General features: G+C 40.8%; 1 protein-coding gene across 3 annotated transcripts in view; it reads left to right on the plus strand.

The window, feature by feature from the left end:
- The window catches only part of tenm1 (teneurin transmembrane protein 1), a 164,862-nt gene that overhangs the window by 120,604 nt on the left and 29,679 nt on the right, over positions 1 to 14,579 (plus strand). For all 3 annotated transcript variants that reach the window (XM_044204925.1, XM_044204928.1, XM_044204926.1), the window contains exon 22: positions 1,767 to 1,999. In XM_044204925.1, coding sequence (XP_044060860.1) covers positions 1,767 to 1,999 — 233 coding nt within the window. The remainder of the gene's footprint in view (positions 1 to 1,766; positions 2,000 to 14,579) is intronic.

A 14,579-nucleotide genomic window follows, 5' to 3' on the forward strand; every position in this document is an offset into this window, starting at 1 on the left:
CTATATCTATCAACTCTGATCATTGTTTTGTTATTATTATGTTTGGAAGGAACAAGGGAGGCTAGAGTGGGATTGTTTGTGCTGTGCTTGTTATTGTTGTTCATTTCCCTTCCACTGGATAGATGTTTTTAGAGCTGCGAGCGTCTAATTGAGAAAAAGACAGGTAAAGTGATTTGTAATCAGTTATATGCACTGTGCAATGCTTGCAGTAGCTTCAAGAGGCCGAAAATAAATATGATATGCTGCGCGGAGCAGTGGCACACTTTGGAACTCAGTGAATAACTCTCTTAGGATCAAGTTTAAATTATGTATGTGCAGTTCAGTGCAGAGCTCTGTAAACAGTTATGCACTTAATGGACTAGATGACTGACAGCACCCTGGCCTGTGTTGCAGTGGGGTTTTTTCTGGGTTGCGAGAAGGTTCAGGCTGATATCAGAAGGAAGTTTTCTCTTTAGAGAGTAAGGGTTAGTGGAGGCAGAACAGTCTCACACTGTACAACTGCTGTCCAAAGCAAACAGAAAATTATAGCAACCTATTAGTAACCTGTGAGAAAATGTTTAGTAAAGATAAAAAGGTTTTTAGGTCTGTAAAAGACGAAATGTACTTTAATTGAGAAATAATGTGATTGGAATTTCCCTTGCAAGACTTTTTTCATTGAATCTCTATGGGGAAAAACACTTTTACAGGGTGTCTTCGAGTTTAATTGGCAGGAAGCCTTTGACCAGACCCAGCTGACAATGGATTTCACACTACAAAGTAATTGCTTTGAAATCAGTTAGTTACAATGTTCAAAGTGCAAAATTTAAATTCTCTCTCACAGTTTTTGCGATCACTGTGTTCAAGTCTCAATAAACCAATAACCTGACAATGTCAAAGGTTTTTTGTAATTAATGAACTGCAGACTATTATGTACAGAAGCTATTATAAAGAGTACGATCTAGACCTGCTCTATATACAAAATGCCCAGAGATGACCTCTGTTATGATTTGGTGCTATATAAATAATATTTAATTGAATTGAAAAGAATAGAAGCAGCAAGTCTTAAGCCTGAGGCAACACTGAAGGCAAAAGACAGTTTCATTAAAAGAGTATGAAAGGTACATAATTCCATACTGTGGTCTTTCCCAGGGGTGAAAGTAGATTGAAGTTCGTGCCGGTACTGCTACCCCAACCTTCATCGCTTCATATTGTTCTCCTCCTGCCCCCAGCTTCATGCATCCCTGAACACACGCATTACATTTTTTGATGCCTGTATGGTGTAGAAGAAAATTAGACACTTGACATCATGGATAGAAAATTATTTATTTAAATGGTGTGAGTGCCACAGAATAATTTGTGAATGTTGACAAAACTTTCAAAATCAAAATATATAATGTATGTTATGGAAACCAATCACAAATATATGCTGGTAATTCAACCACAAAAATGTTTGGAATTTTGGTGGAATAATTTATCATTCATCCTTGCTCGGTGCAAATGACATCAGTAAAGTGCGTGGTTTGGTCATGAAAAAATCAAACGAGCCCTTCCAAGCACTGTGTGGTGATGGTGTTGTCTAGTTATGAATACTGAGTAATATTATTATTTCCTAAATTAGGCTAGTCTCACTGTCTAACAGTTTGTGTCACTTTGGGTAAGTAAGTAAGAAAAAAGACTTTACTAAACACTGCTAGTTGCCACTTGCATGTCATTGGAAAATGTACATACAACAACTACCATCTAATCTGACTTTGCTTCCTAACGTTATTCTCCATTAACTTCACTAGCACCAGCCCTGCTCATAAGTACTACCTGGCCATGGATCCAATGGGGGAGGTTCTTTACGTGTCTGACACCAGCAGTCGCAGAGTGTACCGGGTGAGGAACCTAGGGCAGCCAAAAGAGCCATCTCGCAACTTGGAGGTAGTGGCCGGGACAGGGGAGCAGTGTCTCCCTTTTGACCAGAGCCACTGTGGAGAGGGAAGGAAGGCCACTGAAGCTGCACTCAATAACCCTCGAGGTAGGATAATATAGACACTAAATCTAAAGAAGTCACTTTCTCAGTCAGTTCACAGTTACTACACACTGTTGCAGTGAGCATGAATTACATTCCTCCAGGCTTATATATGAAGATTTGTTATCGGTACTCACAGATCTGTATTCTGTATATAGTAATATTTGGTACACCTAGCTGCAGGACTAGACTTTGAATAGTTTTCTGAAGGTCAATTATTTTGTATTGAAGCCGCTCATTACACTGACATTTTTAATATTTTAATATTTTCCTGATTTCATGACAAAGAAAATTCCGAAATGCATTTCACCACATCTCACCATTTAATACTTGGCAGAGTGCAATACGTTCAGAATCAGTATTGAGATCGTCATGGGACACACAGAAACTCATAAAAATCATAATCTCATAATAAGTCACTTTGATAACCCTGGAACTATCTAGACATTGTGCGCTTTGAACATCGTTCTCCTGGAAATGCAGAATTAGAAAAATGTGATTCATGTGGGAGGGTGATATGATTTTTTTTTTCATATGACAATATTGTGATCACATTTTACACATTTTATATTGCTTTCATTACCACATCCATCAATCAAGCGATGGACACAATGCTGTGTTAAAACATTTATAATCCTACATAATAGATAAGTATCTATAAATTCCTCCTGCGTCATGTCCTGTCTGTTGGGGGGTTGTTGTTTTATAAAGTCCGAAACTTGCTCGAACAGGCACCATGAACTAATGCTCTATTTTGTCAGACAAAAGATAATTACAATACAACTCCATTGTGATTAGGTTTATTCTCTAAATTACAGTGCTGACTTTCTTTCCCTTTAAAATGCAAATATGTTTATATAGGATATCAATTTTCTGAAGCATAATCCCTACTCAAGTATTAATGTTATGACTGATTCCTGTGTTATGTTTTGACTAAAGAGGCAATCATTGAAAGCTTTGTTTCACATATAATTTGTAAAATAGCACTGTAAGCCTTTGAATATTTAGATATGCTGTGGCATTAAAATAATGTTTAATTGGTTCAAGGACCCTGCTGTGTTCTGCCACAAAAACACCCCACACATCCCCACCAGCAGCCTGTACTGTCGACAGCAGCGAGGATAGATTGATAGATTCCTGCTGGTTGTGCCTATTTCATTTAGTCAGTTACTTTATTTACTTCATTGTTACAAAATGTTATTTTTATAAAATGTTAATAATGTAAATAAAATGTGACAGCAGGAAAAATACAGGTGTGACTAATAAAACTAATAATCATAGCAGCAGTCCATTCAGGTGTTCCAGTTTCAGGACCTTGGTATTGTGCATGCTGGCTCACTGTCATGGCTTACTGGGACACTTCAATGGAATGAGGCCATTGTAATGTTATTAGTTGCACCTGTGCTATTCTTACTATAACAAGTCAAAATGTCTGCTTTAAAAAAACAATTGCATACATACTCAACAGGCGGTCCCTGGACCAGATCCGGACTGAAATACAATTTATATTGGACCGGGAATAAAATTTCACTGACCTGGACCATTTTCGAGTGACAAATAGCTATCACGTCATCTCATCTGTCATCATTCAGCCACCCGCTAATCGCCGCAGTTAGCAAGGTTGTTGTCAGATGTCCATTTTGAACAAAACTAACCCCGGAACACATAAGAACTACAAAACGAAACCAGTTGAAGTCGTCATATCAAGCCTCCAGCAGAGTAATTCCAAAATCAATGACACAGCAAGAGCAGGCAGTGGAGGCTTCACTGAGAGTAGCCTGGGTCCTAGGCAAACACAAGAAGCCCTTTTCGGACACTGAATTATTAAAAGAGTGTATGAATGATGTGATGGAGCCCATGCTAGAAGGAAAGCAAAAGGATGAAATGAAAGAGAAAATAAATCCGATATCACTCTCAGATTCCTCTGCAGCAAGATAAACTGAGATTCTTGCTGAAGATTTGCTCCAGAAAGTGATGGCTTAAAAAGGGCACAATTCATCTCACTTGCCATGGATGGATCATGGAACATGAATGGAGCACCATCCATGACAGGGAAAAAGAGGGGATTGGTGTAACGCTTAAACTCTCACCACGCTGGTCTGATATATCACTGCATAATTCCTCCGTGTGATAGGAGGAATTTGAAGGCATCACTTGCACTACAGCATCACACGCACATTTCTGACAGAGGTCGGTGCAACTTTTGATGGTTTGCTCCTTCACAATAAAGTGAGGTGGCAGAGTGCTGTAGCGTTTTTGGGCCATTCGCACAGAGCTTCAAATCTTTCTTCCTGAGCAAAAAAAACGCAAAAGACCAAAATGTTTGTGTATTTCTGGCAAAACTAAGAGAAAATGAAAGCTGCTGCATTTGTGACAGATTTAACATCGCACCTCAATGACTTTAATGTCAAGCTTCAGGGCAGAGGCAACACAGTGAGGGACATCATGTCTGAGAAAGCTGGAGGTGTTTACACTTGACATATGTGAGGGAATGCTGCACTTTCCACTTTTTGGAACCAACCAGTGGAAAAAAAATCCCCATCCAAACCATGCAGAATTCCTGGAAAAGCTGATTGGCTTTGAGGACTTCAGCAACAAGCTACTGTGCATTGAAAACCCATTACTTGTCAGAAATGTCACAGAATTCTAGATGGAAGCACAGGGAATCTGCCCGTGGGTTAATACAGCTTCTCTGCAAACTGAGTTGACTGTGTTCTAAGAAACTCTCTCTACAGGAAGCCCACTGTGACCCTGTCACTTTCTGAACAAAAAGGTCCCTGCTGAAGATGCTCCTTGTCTGCAGAAGATGGCCCTTCACATCCTCACTATGTTTGCTTCAACATACTGCTGCGAATCAACATTTTCAACATTGAATACAGTGAAGGACTCAGCAGCACACTCACTAATGAACACTTACATCAGTGTCTCCACCTGGCCATGACACCTTTGGATTTGGTTACACAAAGATGGTGTCACTAATCCAATTAATGCAGAAATGTCCATAGTTCGGGAGTTTTATTTAACTTAAATATCATAACTGAATGCACCCTTACTGGACCTGTGATGCGCTGTAAATTTGCTAAGCGGACGTCTAAGACTTGTATTTGAGCACCTCTGGTCTATCGTGTTAGCATCGTGGTCCATAACTCACATTGCTCTGGAAATGGAACAATCTAGTCTGTGTTGCACTGACACTAACAAAATATGTCAAATATATATTGTTTGCTTTTTTTTAAATCTTGGTCATTCACAGCTTCACAGTGCCACAACAGTATATGTAAAGGCTGTGCACACACACACACACACACAGGTGTTTTCACGTATTCTGGCTGATTAGGCCTCTGCTCATGTCGCATCCATGTCATATCGCAGTTACAGTAATTACCAGTTTTCCACTTGTCACGTCAATATCCAGGTCAACTAATTACAACTGGAAAATTTTCTGAAAGCTCCGATATATCCGACTTGGCACTTAATAGTAACAGGATAGTGCCTGAAAACCGAACAAACATGTACGTCTCATATCACTCAAAGTAATTGAGATTTAATGAACATAATGCTATGTTGTCACTTCACTCTCACACAGTTAACTCTGCAACCGTCTAGAGTTGTCAGGTTACAGGAACGCTACCAAGTCAAAAGGAATATTGCCTTTTATTACCATCCACCCCATATGATGGGAAAGTGGCATCAGGTTGAAGGTGGATGGAGCTACAGTGTATGCTGGGAACTACTTGAGGTCACCAAACTCCATATACAATTAAGAATGAAAAGGGAGTAATTAGTCCCACCCTAGCAGATGCAATCAAGCACACACCCACACTGCCAACTTCACTTGGCTTCCCTTTAACAGGCATAAATGCCTGTACCGCAGCTCAGTACGCTTCTTCACCCCACAAACCTACCAACAATTGCACACTTTGCAATCCGGAAGGATGCTGTTTCTGTAATTTGAAGAAATTGTCTGTAAAAAATGGGTAAAAGCTGGCCACCAGAACAAGATAAAAATACAGATATTTGTCATATGACAAGGGAAATTATTTGATCTTTTTATTAAAATGACAATAATAGCCTGACTAATAGGGTAAGCATGGCTTCTCTTGGCTTACAGAAGAAAATGGCACTTGTAGGCCCTAAACTTAAGCCAAAATACGCCTGTCATATTAAGCTTTTCTAATACAGAGAAGTCTGCAGATTCAGCTCTGATTCCCTCTTAGCATTAGCCCAGTTCAAGCTATTTAAATTAATGCACATATATTTCAGACATTAAGCCCGGAGTGTCGATTTGAATTGGTTAATCATTATACCCTTAGTTATTAGCTGACAGGAGTGGATTCCAGCAATGTGTCTTCTCTGCTGTTGTACACCCACCCCCCCACCCCCCGTTAGCTGGAACAAGTCTTACTGGTCTCTTCTGACTTCTGTCATCAATATGGCATTGTCGCCCACAGGAAAGCTGGGGTAAGGGAGTTTTTTTTATCCATTGCAGTAATGTGTAGCAGTACAATGTAGACACCAAGTGTGTCTACACAAAGTGCAATTTGGACAACAATCTAAAACACTGAAACCAACATGGCTTTAGTGTTGCGGCATAACCAATAGTTTGTTTAGCTCTACTTTATTTTTATAAATCATTTTATTTATATTATTTAATTTTTCAGCTGTATTTGTTATGGCTGAAATGACAAATTAACTTGAAACTTTAACTTGCGGAAACGATTATGGCTTGCACTAATGCTACACTAATGATCATACCAATTAAACCAACTAAACTTTACTAATACTGCTACTGCAACTTTGGATTTATATAACTCACTTTCATTAATGATGACAATATAAAACCATTTGCATGCAGCTTTCACAATGTCATGTTTTCTATGTGGTGCCATCTTTAGTTTTTGATAATGTGGCCAGTTAGTACTACACATACCCATATTTTAATATTTTGCACATTATTAATATGAAAACATTTGATAAAGTATACATATTCTTCACAAAATATTCCATTTGTATGGTCTCCTGTACCAAAGTAGAACACATTCATGTTCTGTATATATGCTGCAATCTCACATATTTGTTTCTCGATATTCTTACTTTAAGCTTTTTTTATGACACATTTGTAATATTTGTGTAGTTTAATGCTTTTATTACATCCTAGATAGATTTCCTTTGGTTTGTATTCTAATATGACTGTGGATATGAATGAGAGAAAACAAGGAGAAAGAATTGAGAACAATGTCAAGGAGGAGGGAACAACATTGTCTAGAGTTTCATTCATCAAAGTCATCATGGTGTCCATTGATTGGCTGATGAGTTCTGTACAGCAAAACCTGTAGCCTGAATTTGTTTATGGGTGAGAAGAAGAGGACAGGATCCTTTCCTATAATAAATAATATTTATTATTAATAATAATTTAACTTTTTCACCACTTAGACTGAATGAAAAAGTAACGCTGTAGTTTAAAGTGCTCTGATTGCTCTGTGTCCCTGAACTCACCATAGATGCAATCAATCTTGCGTCCAGAGCTATCACTCTTGGTGAACAATGGGAAAAAAACGTCTTAAATGCTTGTTTGTATGTCAAAGCATTGTGAGGTGTGGTGTCTCATATGCTGCATCGCTTGTCTTCCAGCATGTCACACTACAGAGGCTAAAACGGCATATTGTTATTCTTATTTTTTGTTTCTACCACCCAGCATCTGTGGAATCAGGCCATTGTATAGCCACTATCATATACTGGAGTCATTGAAGGCCATAATAGGACTAGATTGGGCTTGTGGGGGCTGCATTTGCACAAAAAGCATGTGCTGCCAGGAAAAAGAAATAATCTGTTTACTGCCCTCACCAATCACACCCATACACCTGGCCACCTCTTAGTCCCCAGGTCGCACAGGAGATTTAGCCACAGGCCTGTCACTCAGGCTACACCCACAGTCCTACACGGCCTTTTCTGTCAGTCACACGCAGCTTAGGGCGAGCTATGCAGTCTGACGTTGGGGGCAGACAGCCAGTTGATGGACCACAATAAACAAATGTAGTGTAGAAGTGTCTCCGCTCTTTAAATGTCACTGCTTCTAAATACATATAAAGTAGCTCCAAATCTGATAGCAGAACTTTGATTTTTATTACCCCTAACTTCCTAAGTTCATACAGATAGAGGACAGAAAAGATGATGAAAAGGGAAAGAAGAAGATAAGAGAAAAACAAGATTGGAGCTGATTCCTGCTACAGTTTGACAGATGATCTGAAGACTGTTATTCTCAGTATCAGTGCCCCTTATACCTTCGAACATGCTGTATCTCTGCCTTTATACAGTAATAGAATATTCTGTCCCAAGACTCCTACTGTCCACGCACGGTCAGGTATTTTATCCTCTTTGACACACTGCACTTCACAGACTCTTCTGTGGCCATTGTGCTCCGACTAACCAGCTCTTATAAAGGCTCTGGAGATTTCTGCCTGGAGCTCCATGGTTCCCTGTCATCCATCTGCCACAGCCCACACTCATCCTCCTCCTCGCACCCGCTTACCAATGGTAATGAGTGGTAGACTTCACAGAGAATTATCTGTCCGTTTCTCTTTTTTGAAGCTGTGGCTTCTGTGTGATTCTCCACCATTGATCTTGTCTTGTGTCCTCTGGTGAGCTCCTTGCTCCAAATTAGTGCCTTCCTTCTTTTTCTCTCCGCTCCCTCCACCTCATTTTCTATCCCTCCCCCTTTCTCATCGATGAATCATCCTCGTGCCCCGGTGTTGACATAGCTGCAGCGGGCCTGCTGTGACACATAATATTGTTACAACATGGCAAACGGTTGTTAAATAGTAATCCATAATTTTAATGTTGCAGCACTATTGAGCACACTGCTGTTGCCCAAGTTCATAGTCTCTCCATAATGTAAGCTGTCGGGATTATCTTGTGTCCTTCAAACACTCACTTATGAATACAAGATCTGGGGCATTGTTTAGAGTTGGCTCCACATGCGCTTCTGCAGTCAATTAGCTCAGTAAATAAAAGGCCTTGCTCCATTTAGGATGGATCCCATGCCTGACATGAAAGAGGCGTCAATCCCACAGGACCCAACAGCCTTGGCTCGCTTCTCTGGACTCCTTCTATTCACAACATGAAGGGATACTTTTTTTTTGTCTTACACATTTGGTGAATAATAGTTGTGTGTATGTAAGAATAACTGTGTCTGTGTTTTATGTGTAGGTTTGGACAAAGGAGTTCAGAGAGCGACTCCAGTGATTGAGAGTTTAGTTGTTGATGTTTGCCATGTGCAGGTTTTATCTATTTTTTGTTGACTAGTCCCAGACAGCAAAGCTGATATCCACAGAGAGAGGTGTGTGTGCATGTATGTGTGAGCGCTTGCAGTGTCAGTCTCTCACTCCGACCCACAGGGGGCAGACTAATGCCCTTATCAGAAGCTGACATGCTGCCACCACATTTCTCCCTCTTGCCCCGTCGGCCTCTCTCTCTCTCTCCCCTCCTCTTTTCTCTCCTTCTCTGCTTTCTTTCTGTCTCTTTCTCCGCGTCTCTCTATTCCCCACACAGACAAACACATTTGTCCCCATCTCACTCAGCCCCACAGCTGCGAGGCACGCCATCGGAGTTGAGATAGCATGGCCGGGGTGCCGAATGAACCGGTGGGGCTTAAACTGGTCACGCTTATTAGCATGTTGAACAGCCAGGGAGTTTTAAAAAAGAGCCACAGCCAGGGGGTAAATGTGCTTCACGTGGCACATCACTGCTCGGCCACCAACCCCAGACCAGGACAGCCAGGATTCATGCTGTACGGTATCTGTCTTGGCTGGTGGTTGACATATAAGCAGCTTAGGTAAATGAATATCTTCACACATTGGGCGCTGGTCTCATTTACAGAGATGGCTGAAAACATAGCAATGTTCATAGGAGCGTTTCCCAGTTTTTTTCATCAGTGTAAATCAAGCGTTCGATGCTGTCAGCAAGCCTATACTCAAACCATTAACTCAGCAAACACCAGTCCCCTGCTTCTACTCCAGCAGTGGAGTCATATGAGTGGTAGTGTCCCTTAAATGCACAGCTCTAATCACTGCAGCCTGCATTTCACTTTTCCTAAATCTGCCTCTTCCCAAACTGTATTTCGCCTGCTGCTGCAGTGAAGTTAGAAGATCTCCTAGGGCTGTGTTGCCTGTATGCCAGCTGCTCTGTGTTATAACTTTGGAATGAATATTCCATTGTTATTCTACCTCTGGCTCCCATAGCATTTAGTGCAGAGTGATTGTTGTGTCTCACAAAATAGAGAAAGAGAGAGGGAGAGCAGTTAAAGAGAAAAAGATAGAGCTCAGAAACGAGAGAGAAAGCAGGTGAAAGCAAAGGAGAAAATGAGCACAACAGAGAATAAAAATAATATGAAATTAATAGAGAAAAATAGGGAATGGAGGGAAAGTGAAAACAAGAGAGTGAATGAATGGAGAGAAAGAGAGAATTCTCTGTTTTTTGCATCTAAATCCTGCAGTGTGCAGCAGTCCCACACCTCATCTGCATATTAAACTGGCCCCGTGGCTACCTTCCCTCTCAGAGGGTCAACTATCATTGTTTCTGTTGGTTTAAACAGAGCACTACTTCTCAAAACAAGGGCATCAGATAAGTCACACTGTGTTTTTAGCTCCAAGATTCGGTTTGTGTGTGAGCGTGTGCATATGTGTGCGCAATTTTTAACAGCCTGCTCCTGTGTTTCATTTCACGTTGACCGAGCTTTTGTCTTTGCCCCTGGACATTCCTGCATTAATGATACACACATGAATTAATCACACAGCAAGGCAAACAGCAGCATACTCTATGATAATGCAAATCCGAGAGGCGCCATTGGGTCATGCTATTTCTACCACAGCTCATTTTCTCACTCCAGCATCTATGATAATTAGAAGATCAGCAATGGTTTGTGCAACAGACATGCATCACTGAGCAGCCACAGTGAGAAGTTCTGCCAGAGACTCATTTCTCCCAAAACAAATGCCGAAAATGTAGCTGCCAGCGGCAAATCCGGAGGGGCAAGCAAAAGAGCATCAAGCAAAGCACACAGCACACAGGTACATCAAGGGCTTGTGAGCATTTTTTACATGATTGGAGAAAGAATTGCAGAGATGTGGCTGATGTCCTGTTTGTATATTTACTGCTGACTTTGTCGCAGCCAAGCAGTCTGCAGTATGTAACATGAGTGTTCCTGACAGAACTGCAGGAATCTTAAAACTATTCTCTCACTACTATAAGAAACCAATAAGCCTATTCAACTGTATTGTCATTTTTAGTAAATAATGCATATTGCACATTCACTTTAGAGTACATGTTTTCATTGAAAATCCCCAGTTGGCCCATGGTCTTGAACATGTGATGTTAACTATAGATAGATTGACGAAAAGGTCCTATGCTCTACATATAGTACTCTACTATATAATACCACAAGTCATATTATATGTAGGTTTTTGAATGTTGTGATGTTCTTGATAAACATAATAAAAATTGACCCAAATGTAATTTATGGAATTTTTAGGGTGAAATTAAGATATTGCACAATTGCACTGGAATTTGTAGTATGTGTCGCCATTTTCATACTGATCTGGCGACTATCAACAGGATGACATGCCCAACAAGTCCCCAAATTGCCCCAACACTAGTTTTACACCAAATAGGCAAGAGCTACTAGTTTGCATAAGGGAGTGAGTGGAATGGAGAGCAGCACTTAATCCTACAAAGTAGCTACCTAGGATGCTACAGACTACATTATAATGAATATAATCACTTCATAAATTTGCTAACCTGGTAACTCTGTCCAGTCTTTTTTTTTGCTTGAGATTTTTTACACCGCTATCAGTAGTATTGCAGAATAGTTACAAAACTGTTTGAATTGAGAGATGCACAAAATTTACTTCCTCCATTCTTTCCTGCAGTAAAATTGTTGTCATCATAACTCCGCATATCTGGGATGAAAGTTCAATTTAGTTGAACTCGCAGCTCGCACAGCTGGTCAGAAGAGCGCAGCTACTCTCTCTACTGAACGTGCTCATGTTTTTGGTGAACGGTGAACTGAACGTATCCATTTGCAACTTGCACAGCACTAGTTTTTTCTCTGTGCAATGTCGAACTCAGGCTTTTGGTGTGAAAGCTCTATAAGAGGTCTTTCTGCACTATAACAAGGTCACACTACTTCCCTGTTGTCATTATTTGTGCAAATGTTGTTTTTCTGGTGAAGTCTCGAATATGATAAGACAGCTGCCTCGAAACAGAATAAGGACTCAGCTGGGAAATACCGAAAATGTTTTCAACAAAACTCAAAATAGTGGCTGATTTTACTGGCAAAAACTACATTCATTGGGGTTTCTCTTGACCTACAGACACAGTGGACAAAAGCTTTCAAAACATGAGTGTGCCTAAAATATAATCTCAACTTCAGCCTGATGGTGGTACTTGGAGAACTGGTTGAAATGTATCACCATTAACAGGTACTTTGAAACTACTCAATGCAATAGTGTGCCCAGATTGTTTGGAAAATAACCAAAATAAGGTAAGATAAGGCATCCCAATATTTCTACCTGTTGCATATTGTTAAGATCAATTAAGTAAGAGAAGCACAGTTTTTCCTCATAATGCAGACAGATGCATAGGTTGACATTGACCAGACTATGTTTACATGGAAAAGTAATTTTGAGCCAAAAAACTCACAAAAAGTTTGGGGATGCATTAAAACATGAGTTGAACTCTGGCCTGATGGCAGTGCTAGATGGATCATTGTATTGAACCCAATGTCATGTGCCTGGAACTTTATTGTTCACCAGATAAATGGATAAGACGTGTCTTGGGCTACTTTGAAAAACAGGGATCCATCTCAGAAAGTAGCTAGTCTGCGTGCTAATCACCATGGGTCAGAGGAGGACTCATAGATATTCTGGGAAGAAATAATCAGCCTACTGCCAAGATTTACCAAGGACCAAAGAAAATATAGTCAATGGGCTTAGTAGAGGCAAATTTATGCTGACTTAAAACGAGGCTCTACCTGTAAAACGCCTGCTATTCAAGTAATGTATTAGGTAGAACACTATACAGACTGACAGCTACCTTGTTTGTAGTCTGAGTGTGTAGGGTAGCTTCAGAGAGATTACTGAAGCTCACTGTGTGTGTAATGAAGCCCTGAGTCAATAAGAGATGCAGGCTTAAGGCCAAAGGCTGAGCCTGTGCATCAAAGGTGCAACTTTTGTGCAAGTCAGTGTGCTTGTGCATGCTTGTTTTTGATTGACAGCCTCTGGGTCCCTGGACCTACTCTGCTTCTCCCAGTGAAGGGACATAGAGTTAGTTATGGGTGCCTTGTTAAAGGTATGTCAGGTTGACAACGTCAGCGTGATCATGGGAAATGTGACACGCGTGTCCCTTTAACTGGTCGAGATGGCCTCTGCTGGCAGCTGGCCTGTCAACCTCCACTGGGAGCCTGGCAAGCTGACAGGAGGAGTGGAGCTTTGCCACTGTGGAGGAATAAATTGCATTTACTCGAGGTGAATGCCCAACACACACGCGCACATACAGATGGAAGCATTTGTCTCAGTTGGGGGGTGGAGGGGGCTCTGATGAAGGGAGAGATAGTGAACTCGTGCTCATGCAGGTTGTTTCTACTTTGATTCTTTAAACACACTGACAGAAAGATGAATAAGTAGAGTGATGGTGGCAGGCACAGTTCGGCTTGGCAGTCCAATTGAACCTGCCTGTGTGAGAGTGGGCGGAGGGGGAGGGGGGTCAGCTGCTGTTATAGGGATGGGAAAACAGAGCCTGTAAATGTTTGCACCTGGGTACCATTATCACCTGCTGCCTCTCCAAAAGACCAGTGGCCAGACCTCCCTCCAAAAAGCACTCACACAGTTTGTTGGGAAAATGTGGAAGGAAAATCTGAAATGCTGCAAAGTCAACTATCTGTTATAAAGACTACTGGAGTTGCCTCTGGCTCAGTTACTGTGATGTCTTTGTATGTGGGAAACTTTTTTTGGGTGGAAGCTAAGCATACAGATTTACAATCTATAGTAGTTTAGTGCCTCTTTTCCACTTTTTCAGTCATGAAAACATTTGTTTCCTCCCATCTGATCCCATTTCCTCTTTCTACCATTGCAGAGCCTCGCTGGCTTGTTGTTGTGATGGCGTGTTTGGTAAAAGAGTCTCTATTGATAGACCTCCTTGTGTTTGTTTGATGTTCTAAACAGTGCGACATAATCTGCAGACGCTTCGCACTGATCCAAACCTCTCAGCCTTTCATGGAGCTTTCTAGTCCAAAGCATTTCAATTGCTTTTATAATTGAGTTTGTCTGCTGCCTCTGTGATTGCTTTGGATCTCTTTTTTGCTATCAAACAAGGCAATTACTGCCAAGTCGCAAATTTTCACAAAAAAAAATGTTTATTCGCCCAAAAATTAGCATGCAACTGTTGCAAAGTCTCCTACCAGTTCTCTGCATGCTTGCAATGTCTCGCCTCGCCATACATGTGTAGTTGGAAATAACAGCAAAAAAAAAAAAGTCTGATATCAATAATTAATTAATGCGGGTTAATATGTTAACAAACTTATAGTGGTTGATAA

The sequence above is a fragment of the Siniperca chuatsi genome, linkage group LG8 (genome assembly GCF_020085105.1).
Source record: "Siniperca chuatsi isolate FFG_IHB_CAS linkage group LG8, ASM2008510v1, whole genome shotgun sequence".
NCBI lineage: Eukaryota > Metazoa > Chordata > Actinopteri > Centrarchiformes > Sinipercidae > Siniperca > Siniperca chuatsi.